The sequence below is a fragment of the Esox lucius genome, chromosome 21, assembly GCF_011004845.1.
Source record: "Esox lucius isolate fEsoLuc1 chromosome 21, fEsoLuc1.pri, whole genome shotgun sequence".
NCBI lineage: Eukaryota > Metazoa > Chordata > Actinopteri > Esociformes > Esocidae > Esox > Esox lucius.
Genome location: NC_047589.1, coordinates 7673581 through 7687993, shown reverse-complemented (window position 1 = coordinate 7687993; position 14413 = coordinate 7673581). Strand labels below are relative to the sequence as shown.

At 37.8% G+C, this 14413-nt stretch overlaps 1 protein-coding gene across 6 annotated transcripts; it reads right to left on the bottom strand.

The window, feature by feature from the left end:
* Window positions 1-1221: 1221 nt before the first annotated feature.
* Window positions 1222-7465, bottom strand: adcyap1a (adenylate cyclase activating polypeptide 1a). Of its 6 annotated transcripts, XM_010885445.4 has the most exons (7): window positions 7146-7465; window positions 6713-6817; window positions 5621-5755; window positions 5018-5122; window positions 4307-4441; window positions 3712-3832; window positions 1586-1702 (listed from the first exon to the last, which is right to left on the bottom strand). In XM_010885445.4, exons 2-7 carry the CDS (start codon window positions 6808-6810, stop codon window positions 1694-1696), a joined length of 603 nt encoding a protein of 200 aa, XP_010883747.1. In that variant the 5' UTR covers window positions 6811-6817; window positions 7146-7465; the 3' UTR covers window positions 1586-1693. The 6 variants fall into 6 exon arrangements, with proteins under 6 accessions (XP_019897172.1, XP_019897170.1, XP_019897171.1 ...); XM_020041611.3 differs by lacking the exon at window positions 3712-3832 and having other exon boundaries at window positions 1223-1702; XM_020041612.3 differs by lacking the exon at window positions 3712-3832 and having other exon boundaries at window positions 1223-1702; window positions 6713-6814.
* Between the last annotated feature and the right edge of the window lie 6948 nt (window positions 7466-14413).

Genomic DNA, 14413 nt, shown 5'->3' with positions numbered 1-14413 from the left:
TTTGATGGGTGTACTCACTTTGGTGAGATACTGTATCTCTTTAATTATATTTGCTCCTCAATCCTTGCATATTGCTTGATAAACGCCATCGTGCTTTCCTTTGGCTAGAAGGGTGAAGCATGTGTAATTGAAAACAGGAGGTCTCACTGGACGCTTGTTAGAGATGCCACGCCCACGCTTTTTGTTCTTTGTCCGTGACGTCCAAGTCCTACACAGGGGTTGTGGCGGAAAAGAAGTGGGTGGTATTGGTCCGGTGATCCCTCCCATGTCTGTCCCTCCACCAGCGCTGCCCCAAGGGGTTCTGGGAGTTCCTGACACGCCGCCAAGCAAAGAGTTTCACAGATTTCAAACTGAAGAGCAATTTTGTGCTGTCTGATTGTCTGAGACTAGAAGTTGAGGCAGAAATCTGCCCTTTTCTACAGTGCCTGATGGGTAGCGGATATTTTAGCACCTCGATGTTGATTTATTGTACATGTATTTGAATATTGAGGTTCTATGTTATGTAAGGCATTTAGGGACACCAGAGGCATTTGTGTTTTACATCGTGCTTTTAGAAGTACAAAATGAACTCAGAGTTTTGAGAAGCATGGAGTTAAGGACACTAGGTTCCATTTGTTGTTGTTTTTGTTTGTTGATTGTTTAAGATTCTCTCTTTTTTTAACAGTCTTTTCAAGTCTCATTTTTCAAGATGCACCTGGCCAAAATAGCAGTGGACAAAAGGGACATAAAATGACAACATAAACACATTTTGATGATGTCATACCGAAAGGAATAACATTTATTTTGAGAGGTGTAATGCCAGCTAGGGGTCAAAACATTGACAGCCCTCACTTCCTCACCATGGATTTTAACACGTTTTTATTAATAATTCAAAGAGACAAGCTCCTATTTATATTTACTTAGACCCCTTTTTAATTATGTGTTATTCTTTAGTTGGCTGGATACCCAACAAAAACGTTATTTTCTTCATATTATCTCGTGTTCTCTGTGATCGTCTCGATTTAGGCGTTTTGGTGTCTAGTGAGAAAGTGAGAAAGAACACCTACCAACAGATGCACTGTAATGTGTGAAGTAGGACTAGGATGATTTGACAGTTACTGTGTATTGCAGTATAGAAATGGTAGGCTACTGTAGAGCCATCTGTTCTACAATCCTCACCTATATGCTTAGGATAACTAATTAAAGGGGTTCAAAGATTAGACGAAATTGTGTTGTTTACAAAAATTTATTCATACAAATCTTACAACACCTTTTTTTTTAAACATTTATAGACTTGACCCTTGTGGATCGCCATTGGTCATTATAATAGTACTCTCTAATATCCATTTTCTACACAATAAATATATATATTCTAAGTTTAATCTTCACGTTTAGTAAGGCTGTTGGCGCTTTAAAAATTATACACATTATGGAGAGAGGGTAATCATGATGCTTGCAACTATCTCTCACAAATCTCTAAGTGCTCTTAAAACAATCGCCAAAAAGAAATTGTCGCGAGCAAGAGTGCTCGGAAAACTACACCTAATGGCACTAAAGATCCAATCAAATGTCTGCGCAACACAAAAACAACAACCAAAGGGTGAAATGTAAGCTGATGATGTGCAGCATTGTAGGGCTACTAAATAGCCATCTGTGATTCGTGGCGATTTTTAAAGTCGAAGCAAGGCACCACAGCCGCAAGCTGCCTCCTGCGTCACAAAGCCTGGAGGGGAATGCAGAATTAAAGAAGATTGATTTCATACACACAGGCACAGACCGTAGAACTTTGCCCTAGTGCTCAGTATCACAAATCTCAAACCTAATCTACAGCGTCTGTAGAATCTGCCTAAGGTACTGTTGGGAGAATCTTTTCGTAGTTTTAGGATGTGCGCATATACCATGTTGGGGCCGGGATACGGAAGTATAGCCTAGTGTAGAGATTCTGAAGTTATATAGTTATATTTGTTATATCTTATCCTTTTTTAATGATGCCAAACCCTATGATGGCTATTACAGAAGTTGCAGACCCAGTCATTCCTCTAGTTTGAAGAATCGTGTCTCGTTCTGTCTGGGCAACCCTTGCCTATCTGTTTAGTGTTGGGCACAAGTGAAACGAGAGGCCGCATTCTCCTAACGAGGTGTGACAACCTTTGCCTGCTTTGTCCCTTTAACTGGTAAAATGCGCCCTGTTTGTCTGTCGAATTGATTGGTCGCGGACTTTGCCTCTTTCTCCGTTTCCGTTTTTCTCTGTTTTCCTTTCTCTCACCCACTATATCCTCCATGCGCTCTCATCCTCCCACTCCTCTCATCCTGGGGTCCATCTAACACTCAACAGGTTTCCTCTTCTTGTGATCATATACATCAAGAGAAAAGAGGCCAGTAAATGGAGGCGCTAGTTTGACATTGGGGGTGTTGGCAATGGTACAGGCACGGTGCATTATGTTTAAGGCTTTAGCAAACTGTCAATTAGGTGGAAGTTTCAGTGTGCTGTGCTTGGGCTGCCAGGATAAGTATTGGTAATTCAAAACAACGATCATTCAAGCATTGTTGTGGGCATATAATACATTGGAATGTAACAAAATATTGTCCACTTTGAGAAAAGGAAAACACGACGATACTCTTTCTAAGAGCTTCTCCCCCGGAGTACATTTATCTGAGCTATCCTCTACAGAGGATAGGGGTGTGACGTTCAATCAAACACGTTGTGCATTAATGTTGGGGAGAGAACCAAAAACAAAACAACATCTAGAAAACACAGATATGTACACGTCAATCATTGAGCAAACAAAACCATCCAACTGCAGTAGTTTGCACAGATTTGGTGGCTAGTGCAATTACTTTAATCATGCGATCTAGCTTTACATTGGTTCACATGACAAGAGAGGGGAAGGAAGCACAGCAGACCGGGAAGGTGCAACACATAAGTATTCAAACTGCCTCGGAAATGTTCCCTCATGAAAAATAACAACATTTGTGAAATTAAGTGAAGCCACATAAAAAGTATCATGTTAGTTGAAACGGGCTAATTTTTTCTTGTTTGACTTTTTTTTTTGTCTGTTATTTTGCATTCAGTGATACTTCTTATGTGGCGAGGAGACACATGGAAAACCTTTAACAGCATTCCAGGTTTTCAAGAGCTTTTCAAACACATGGATAGCACTGGAGAGGAACACAAGATAGATATTTTGCACAAAGTTCAAAAGTGTACGCTCATTTTTGTTAACACCGAAGAAGAACAAGAAGTAAAAGAAAAAAGCTCAAAAGCACTCTGGTCCTCGTCTTACAGGGGTTGACAGGGATAACTGTAGTAAATGTATTACCATCATAACTATTTGAGGCTTCCTGTGCCAGTTGGGTCATATCTGTTTTGGCCTTTAAGGTATTTTCTTGATAATACTATTTAGCATCACATTCTTTTCCTCCGGTAGTACATGTATGGGGAATTGAAGATTTACAATATTTCCATACATATTATGTATGACATATCTATGTATCTATATTCACGGTCATACATATACTGTACATGCATGCTTGACATGCAGTATATATTGGTGTGAATATATATATACAGTTGCACGGCTTCTCTCGAGAGACAGGAGCACAAATGAGGAAAGAAGGATATTGGGTTATACAGTATCTGAAGTAGAACAGGGTAAAGTTTAGGTGAGAAAAAAAAGAAGGGACAGGAGACTTCCCTCAGGACAAGGCCTCAGGAATAAACCTGGAACTCACCGGAAATTCGGGAGAGAACTGTTTCAGCCATTCTCCCAATATAGCCTGAATCTCATCCCCATCCGAGAGGGCATCAAAGTCTATGTCTTGTAGAATATGGTGAAAACTTATGTCTTCAGGGCTGTTGTAAATAAAGACACTAAGCTCTTAATTTCAGTTGCCAAAAAGTAACATTCAATACATTGATTGTCTTTTAAACTATTTATTTTCTCCCGCATTCATATCTTTAGATTTAAATGTTTAAAAGACAGGGTAAAGAGAATTGATCATGTGCACATAATTCATTCCTCCTTTCTAGGTAGATCTAAAAATAAATAAATAGAATCTATATTTAGGTTGAACAAAAGATTGGTCCACAAAGTAGATCTGTGCGTTCTCAAGTGCTTAAGTACAAAAGAAAAACAATATTATTATCAAAATATTCATTTTAATGGCTTTACTTCATACATAAATACATGTTTAAAGAACACAAGAGCGATCCACTGATTGTTCAGTTATCTGAAAATGACTTGATCTGGGCTGTACACACATGGAGGTTTGGTTACGCTACAAATACGCTAGCCGGCGTCCTTTGTTTTTGTATCTCTGTCTATACCTTTTCCCAAGGACTGCCGCCAGGTATTTCTTGACTGCCATTTGCTTTCGGTAGCGACTGTAGCTGTCTGTGAAGATCCCATCCGAGTGTCGCTTTGACAGAGGCTCCGAGTCGTCTTCCATGGTGCTCCCTCCACTGGAAAGGGAGAGCGCAGAAGAGTTTTCACCGTTAGGAAACGCCTACCCTGCGTCGGAATGCAGCCCGTAGCTTCACAGCTTTAAAATATTTTTCCATCACTTAAACTTTTCATCAAGCCTCCCAAATACATATATCTCTTTTTTATTATTGTTTTAATGTCATCATTGTTAAGCTGGATGGCCGAGGAGCCAGGGAATAATTTTAAATTATATTTATCTTCAACCCAAGGGACTAAGCCCACCATAAATTATTCATAAAGGAAATGTAATTTATTCAGCCACGTGGATTCTGGGCTATGCTCCTTAAAGAGACAATATCAGCATAGAGATCCACCGATTCGATCTTTACAATGCCACACCCGGATTTACGGTCTCGAAGATTTTATCAAGTCTACCTACTCTCTGCGTAAAGATGACAAAATTCGAGAAGACCACACACACAAAGACACACGGAAAATAAAAGGGAACATAGAACGAATAGTGAGTATTTGGAGGGTCACAGTTAAAAGAAAAACGGACACAAAAATAACTTCGATCACAAAATAATTGACGACAACCAAGAAGATGTCCTTACCCTACACGCTTTGCCATCAGAGAATGGAGATATTTTCTTGCTGATAACTGACCCAGCGCTTTCCTGTAGGCTTTATTAAACATTCCGTCTGCATGCCTTTCCGTTCTGGGATGATAAAACGCCAAACAATAAATGATCACACTCAACACACGCAGTGTGGCAACATACTATAACCTACCATCCAAAGCGTGATATGGGCTGCTTCCTTAAATGTCATCTGAAATACTTGATAATGGAGATCCTGCTCTGGTTACTTTTATGACTTTGATCATGGCCCTTTCAGATTAAGTATTTCGTTCTGATTTAGTTTTCTTGCTAAATTGATTATAGCCTACTATGCAAAGCTTTCGGATCAGCTTCATTGTGATACTTGGGGGCCACCAATTACAATTTCCTGCGTTTGTTAGTTTAAAGGAGATTTTTCTTTGGGCACTTCCATTTGAAGAATCTATAACGAAATGTGGTAATTGACAGTACAGTACACTTACTAACAAAAAACATGTAACATAGATGAACAGAAATACGAGCCCGATAATGAAATGTCTAGCATGAATGTCAATGACATTAACAAATAATAGGTTGAATAGTGATAGTCATAGTCACCTTTTCTCGGGTGGGTAGTACAAAGTATACACGTCGTCAGCCACAGACGGGGGACTTCTTATAGCAATTTGATCACTGTCAAAAGCCAAGTCCGGTAACGAATTCCCATCCTCGTCATAAACCTCATTTTCAAGTCTGAAATCGGAAATGCATTTTAATATTACATGGATTTTGATATATACGCTTACTTTTGCAGAATTATAATTTAACCAATTGTAAAGTGCAAAAAAACATTGAAATAAATGTATCACGATTAGTTAATTATAATTATTATAGTCCAGGAGAAAAATGTAAATATATTTGATAAAATAGCCAAAATGTATCTGATTTTTTCCTAATATTTGTAGTTGCTATTTGCCAATTCAAATTAGACTACAAACCCGTACAGAAAAAAATTGTGGGAGCATATTATAACCTCAAAAGGGCAACAAGCCAACCGGAAACAACAGAAAAAAACATGTTAATTTAAAATAATTACCGTTGTGAATACAATAACATCAGATAACAAAAACATTTAAAATGTATAGTTTCAACTATAAAATTGATTCAGATTTTGTCGGCTAAATTAAGAGAACAACCAAAGACATCGATCCTGCTATTCTGCGAATTAGTGGCTACCTCGTTTGCCTCACGCCTCAGCAAATTACGCCTCTCTGTCATTCCCATGGGACGCGTACACCCAGAGCTACAATTCTATATCACAGGTATAACTCTCTCTTCCAGCTATGATTTCATGCACTCTAAAGCCATTGATTGCAAAATATTGTAGCATATTCACTCAAAAAAAATTAACATATATACAATTATTTTTTATGCATAGCATTCAGTTTATACTGAAATTGATACGATGCTCTAAAATTACAAAATCGTATTTATTTCTTTATTCATTAATCTTTCTTTCCTTTTTTCTTGCCAAACATTGATCCACGAAATTTAGTTTCATAGCAATAAATGGCATAACGATAAGTGTTCGCAGGTGTATTTAATAAATAACATCTGTCACAGGCGCTGAGGACCAGAAACAATACATTTGCCAATGTTCAGTTAATCCTTAACATGCACAGATACTAGTAGAAGTGAACAGATACCTACCTAAGGTTAGGATAGCTAAGCCCGAGAGGTGAGCAATGGACGCTGTAGTGCATTATGATTCCATAGATGAGTAAGGCTAATGTCGCTTTACTAGACATTGTCCTGCTGCGAAAGAAATTATTATACAGTTAGATGTGTGAAGGATATCTAACATTTCCACAGTCAGAGTGAGGGAATAACGAAATAAATTGTTAATCTTTGAGAACAATGTAATATTCTATTAATAAGCGTTCCAAACTCCTGATCTATTCCTCCGGGCTTGCTAGAGAAACAAATCTTCAACGCGTTGCTCTAAACAATCTACAGTGCGTTGCTCTAAACAATGTACAGTGTGAACCTCCAAACATTACCTTCAAAATGTCTAAAGTACCCTCCTAGCCTGTTGCTGTATTCTCGATTTTTTTGCGTAAAAGTTCAGAAAGCATTTACGTACCTATAGCAGTGTGGAGAGAGACGCTGGATGCGATCCGGTTGCGACTGCGACTGGGAGAGTGAGATTATCTCTCTCTCTCTCCCTATCTCTCCTTCTCTCTCTCTTTCCTTGCTTCTTCTTGTAAAGCGTCTCAGCCGCCTCCTGGTGCTCCTTCAATGTGTCCAACCCTCCGTGCGCTCACTCATAAAACGCGATTCTCGGATCTCTGTATGCACACAACCCCGAGAGAAAGAGCGCAAACATTTGTCTTCACCGAGGAAACTTTTTGTTCTGAAGACCTGCTTCCCTCGGCTTTTTTATCCCTGAATCCAATCGCTTGCCTTTTTCACTAGTCTCATTAGGGGATACTATCTACGTCATCACCCCCATCCACTCGGAATGTAGGCTTAATGTAGTACTTTTCCTTTCCGGGCAATGGGATGGACCATGTCAAAGTGCATATGCATGTTTAGTTCAACCACGCAGTCAAATTCTGGGACAATTGATGAATGCTAATATTTATCAGCGTGATATATGGCATGCCAAATTAGATCGTTGTATTTGGTTAATTGTAGTACCTCATCAAATTACTAAAGTCAGATTGCCTCAATCAGATTTTCATACCAGAGGCTACTTGACCCATTTTACATCAATAATATGGCAAAAATGGCAAAAACTATCAAGGTCAAGGGCGTGCAATGTGCGTTACTCGTCAGGCGACGAGCAGGAGCTGTCTATTGCTCGAGCGCCGAAACGCCGCAAACCTGGAACAGGCAGTAATTGAATGGGCGCGTTTCGGCAAGAAAGCTTGAAATGCATGAGTTGCTTGTTGCACTCAGTTTATTTGAAAGAGGAAAACCACAGTTCAATTCTGGCTATTGGATGCTACCCTAAAATGTGTTACAACATTTATAGCCACCAAACCTTAAACGAATAGGCCTACAGCATATAGGCTACTCTGTGTTTTGCACACGGTGAAGCGATAGGGTGACTCAACAAGCCTGAGACGTAGAAAGTTTCTATCATTATGAAGTATAACGGATTTGATCATTTCTGGGGTTACTAAATTGTAGCATCCACAACTGTCTCAATTATGTCTCGCAAGTAATACAAGATTTACTTTACAATGTTAAATGCAAAATGAACCAGTTTTGCAATATTTTCCATGAGGGCTGAGCTGAGATTTATAATACGAACCAGCAATAATTGGAAATAATGGAGAAGGCAGAAACGTTGCTTTCTTTAAATTTAACCCCACATGTTTGTTAACCTGTTAAAATACGCTTTCAACGATAACAATGTATATTCTAACTGAATTTCTGTGGAGTCCCTTTCATGCACATTTCTGGATAATGTGTGTAGGCCTAATCTTTTGTGAATGATTCAGACTCCAGCACTCTGACGTCATGTGACGAACATTAAAGAACCGCTTTCAGAAACTGGTGTACTTCTTGTCTTTTTCATACCAAGCATGATACGAAAAAATAGCTCTGAAAAACGCCCCTTTCATGAAGCAATGGCTCTAAGTTCTGAGCGAGCACTGCAACCAAGTGGTGATGTGGAGTAAGTGCATAAGAAAGGAAGCTCATGAACTATGCAAACATTTGAATATTGACGCATACATTTTTGAGTTACACATTTTTGAATATCTGTTGAGACAGATTGCCCTGTTAATGCAATGTTTTATTTGTTAATACATAGTACTGTAGTTATAATAAATACACTTCAACTACACAGATTTAGAAACACATGAAGGGAACAAATATATAACTAAATGCAATACAACAGAATATTTCTTTAAGATAAAAATGACAGCGACACTATAACAGCCACAATTACAGATGAACGATGCAAACACTATACAAGACATTGCTCCTGAAATATTGTCCCATTTGGGGCTGGATGGAATCTAATAACAAGAAGACAATCAATAACCCATCATCATTTGCAAAGTGCATAGACATAAAAAAGAATGTGATGTCATATCGGTCAGGAAGATTGATAAGGCTATTTATATCCCATCATTTCTGAGTCACACCATAAAGTGTTTACACAGAGTGCTTTGGTTACTTCCTGTCATAATATGTGGCTACTCTTAAACTCATGCTTTCCCAGCCTGTTGACAAAGAAGGCTTACTGTAAGCTGTCCTGGATGGGAGTGTCCGCTAAATGATTAACATGTATGTGTTTGTTTGGAATATGTCAGCTGAATCGTTAAGTGAAGCTAATGAACATTAGAGTCAATCCCAGATGAGAGGGATAATTGAGGCTGCAGCTGGTTGTTACAACCACATAAGCTTTCACTGCAAAGTAAACTCTTATCAGAAAACCAGAGCCCTGACCGCAACTGAGAGCATCAGCTTCCTCTTTTGTTTGGAACAAAGACTGTGGTCTGCTTGTACAATGACTGGGCCCTCACTTAAGGGTTTCAAGGGTCCATCCCAAAATACACTCTTTTCCCTATATACCCCATAGGGCTTTGGTCAAATGTAGTGCTCTATATAGGTAATAGAGTGCTATTAGGGACATAATAAAGCTAAACACTTTTGAGGCTTTGTTTGATGTGGAACTGACTCATGTTTCACAGGGTGAGTCAGATTGGTTCCGGCCTTCTGATAGGATAAGAGTTTATACAGCCTTCAGAACATCTGTACCTTGTATAAACCCAACCTGTCCAGTCATTTGAGTGTAGTGGGATATTAGCTACAGAATTCATAATTGGTTCTTCAAAATACACCCCTAAAGCTCCATGTTCACTGTTTAACCGAATGCTTACACAAACATTGTTTCTGCTCAATCTTAATCTGTTAATTACTTTACCACCCACATCTCGGTTTAGAATAAATTAAACTAGACCATAGGTCCCCTCTTATCATGTTGAATAGGCAAACAGGAGTGTAAATGCACACCTGACCTGACTGTAAAAATTAGAACCTCTACTGTTTACAATACCAAGTTCCATTTACATAAGGTTCAAAACGTAGGCCACAATTAAAGCTGTTATAATCAACTGGATTTATGTTTGAATTCTTTACAGCAGCAGGTTTTAATAAGATTTTGATCATCTATCTGGAATTCTAGTTGTGAAAAGAGTAAATAAGACTATTTTCTACTGATGGACTATTGGTTTGATCTGTTTTAATGAAAATATCAAAACAGTACACACATTAATGATAAAACGTTTAGATTAAAGCCAAAAACATCAATGATGAATAAATTATAGAGCAGCACAGCCTCCAAATATCCAACATTCATAAAAAAAATAACTGCACAAGCAACACATTTCAGTATTCACTGAAATGTTACCCTACTGCTGTAATGCGTTTTCCCACAGAGCGGAACATCACACTTACAGTTAATTTCATCATTAATTTTAGTCATTTTGCAGATGGCCTAAACAGTAGTTAACAGTTGGGCTAATGGTCATTAGGGCCAACAGATCGGAAATACAGACATTACATGCAAAGCATCGAAACAGTCACTTACACCATATATTACAATGCAATTATTACTGTGTAATTATTCGGATGATCCGGAAACAGCGTAACAATTGGGTTACACACCCAGAAAAAAGGTGGGAGAAAGCTTTGAACCTTTTAACCGGGTTCCTGGTAAAACCATTAAAGTTCTAAGAATAACGCTTATGTTTCTGGTGAAACTCTAAAAAACTTTCTACCTGGAAACCAAAATTATTATCTAATGGGGACCATCAACAAACAGTTAAGGAAGCCATTTCTCTAAAACTAGGAAATTATGATGATCATTATAGCCATCATTATGTTGTACTTGCATAGTTGGCTTGTGGAAAAGGGGTACACAAAATGAATAATTTGACCAGACTTGAATCTAAAACAGAGTAGTACTTTTAAGATTTGTATCTGTATACACCATCAGTTGGGCTCTGAAAGCTTCAATATGAGGTCCTAAACCTAGCATGAATGTCCATCCTCATAGCTCTGGGTTGACACTCCTCTTATTATTCTGGTTAGAGACAGTTTGTGCTGTTCTGTAAAGGAAATAGTACACATCATTGTACAAGGTCTTTCGTTTCTTGGCAATTTCTCGCTTGGAATAACCTTTATTTCTCAGAAAAATAATAAACGTACGTTTTGGAAGAAAGTTATTTGTTTCTGACCATTTTGAGCCTTTTCTCGAACGCACAGACACTGATGTTCAACTAGTCTAAAGAAGGCCAGATCCATTGCTTCTGTAATAAGCACATCAGCAGTGCTAACATAATCACAACAAGGTTTTCTAAAGATCAATTAGCTTTTTAAAATTATAAACTTGGATTAGCAAACAACGTGCCAATGGAACACAAGATTGATAGTTGCTGATAATGGGCCTCAGAACGCCTATATAGATATTTAATTTAAAATCAGCTGTTTCTAGCTACAATAGTCATTTACAACATTTACAATGTCTACGCTGTATTTCTGATCAATTTCATGTAATTCTAATGGACAAATTTGCTTTTCATTTCAAAACAAGGACATTTCTAAATGACCCCAAACCTTTGAACAGTAGTGTATATATACAGTGGATATAAAAAGTCTACGCATCCCTGTTAAAAAGAATGAGACAAAAAGAAATCATGTTAGAAAATTTTTCACATTTAATGTGACAAAATAGTATAAATACTCACAATAACGTGGTTGCATAAGTGGACACACCCTTTAACTAATACTTTGTTGAAGCACCTTTTGATTTTATTACAGCACTGTCTTTTTCCCCAAAATGTTAATCTTCTTCTGGTGAAGCCATGCTTTTGTGGATTTGGATGTGTGCTTTGGGTCATTGTCGTGCTGAAAGGTTAACTTCCTCTTCATCTTTAGCTTTCTAACGGACACCTGAAGGTTTTGTGCCAAAATTGCCTGGTATTTGGAACTGTTCATAATTCCCTCCACCCTAAGGCCCTGTTTCCAGCTGAAAAAAAACAGCCCCAAAGCATGATGCTGCCACCACCATGCTTCACTGTGGGTATGGTGTTCTTTGGGTGATGTGCAGTGTTTTTTGCACCAAACATACCTTTTGGAATCATGGCCAAAAAGTTAAACCTTGGTTTCAGAACATAACACATTTTCCTACTTGCTTTTGGGGGACTTGGATGTTTTTCTCTGTAAGAAAAGGCTTCCGTCTTCCCACCCTACCCCATAGTCCATTCATATGAAGAATACGGGAGATTGTTGTCACATGTGGCACCCAGCCAGTACTTGCCAGAAATTCCTGCCGTTCCTTTAATGTTGCTGTAGGCCTCTTGGAAGCTTCCCTGATCAGTTCTCTTCTTGTCTTTTCGTAAATTCTGGAGGGACATCCAGTTCTTGGTAGTATCTCTGTTGTGCCATATTTTCTCCACTTGATGATGAATGTCTTCACTGTGTTCCATGGTATATTAATGCTTTGGAAATTCTTTTGTACCCTTCTCCTGACTGATATCTTTCAACAATGAGATCCCTCTGATGCTCTGGAAGCTCTCTGCGGACCATTACTTTTGCTCTGAGATGCAACTAAGAAAATGTCAGGAAAATCCTACTAGAACAGCTGAACTTTATTTGTGATTTATCAGAGTCACATTTTTATGTTGGCAGGTGTGTAATGACTTCTATTCAACATGAGGTTGAATGTGATTTGTTAATTCTGAACACAGCCACATCCCTAGTTATAAGAGGGTGTTCACACTTATGCAACCAGGTTATTGTAAAGTTTTTTTCCCCCTTGAAAATTTGTGGGAAAAGTTCTGACATGATTTATATTTGTTTCATTCTTTTACATCACAAAAACCTGGCATTTTAACAGGGGTGTGTAGACTTTTTATATCCACTGTACATATCATATTTATCAATATATATTATGAATATATATTTGTACCTAGTGCATTTCTCATTAACATGTGCCTCCAATTCCAAGACCACAGACCTGAGTAAAACATATTTTTACATTTTCTGTTATTTTTTTAGGAACTACTATAAGTAAGTAGGAATAAGAACTTAACCAGTATTTCTTTCTGACCTTTTTAAAAAAGAACAGTGAGTGGCAGCATTTCCAAAATGAAAAACCAACTGCACTATAGAGTTCAGTGACAGACACTTTAGTTGGTGATAAACCTTAGGGCGATATGACAAATGGAATAATTTGCCTTTAGGGTTATGTCTGAGTCCTGCACATAAATGATATCAGACAGGAATGTACACTGTATCAGATCTTGTCTGTCCTCTGGGGAAAAACAAGCTTTATGTCAATAGTAAAAATGTATTCTCATCTAAAGGTTTTTGACCATGTTCACAATGTGATTAGTAAAGGTTAACTTGACATTCACACAAACTCCCAGATATTTATGTTTAGACTTGCTTCATGCAATGTCCTTCCAAGATGGTAATGACTATGTTATTAAGGGGTTAAGCATTTGATAATATCAGGCATTTGTTCCTGAGAACAAATAAAAATGTATATCAGCTGTCTCAATGTCTTCTGATGTTGTGGATATAAATAATAAACAACCTAAAATTAAATGTTGAGGCACACCTTAATGCTCTTTGGTGGCTTACTTTAAGCCATTTGCTTTAACACACTGGGTTTTATTTGACAGGTAGTTGACAAACTATTGCAGAGCATCACCACTTCTCCCCAATATTTTTCAGATTCTGCAGCAGTACAGTATGGTCCATAGTATCAAAGGCATTTGACAAGCCAATGAACACTGATATTCAAACCAGTTTCTATCCAGACTTGCATTTGTTTATTGTTAAAAAAAAGACAATAAAAAAAAAGACAATTTAGAAATGGGATGATAGCTATGCACCAGTGGAATCCCATGCTTTCAACAGAGGTAAGAAGAAAGCTGATTTCCACAACTGATTCATTACAATCTAGTGTGAGGTTAAAAATGCATGTTAATTGGAGAGCAATGATGTATGGAGTTAATTGTAGTAGGCTAGGCAAATGGTTAACCCAAAGACAAGTGGAAAATATTGAAACATTTTCTTTACAGGCATACTTGAGGGCGTTATCACAAGATAAAATGTGATAAGAAGGTCTAGACTAAATACTCCTTTTCTCAATTGTTATTTAGGTGTTCAAAGATATTTAAAATTACTATTAAATTATATAAATGTAATTGCTTTCAAGGGGCAAATAAAATTAAACATGGTTTTACAAAGACTTTTCAAAACTGTAATATTAACATGAATTCTGATTGCTTACAGAGGTAAAAAAAACTCCTAGAATGTAGATTTTTATATTACATTTCCTTTGACGGAATGATGCTGGGGAAATAATGGTTTACCCCACTC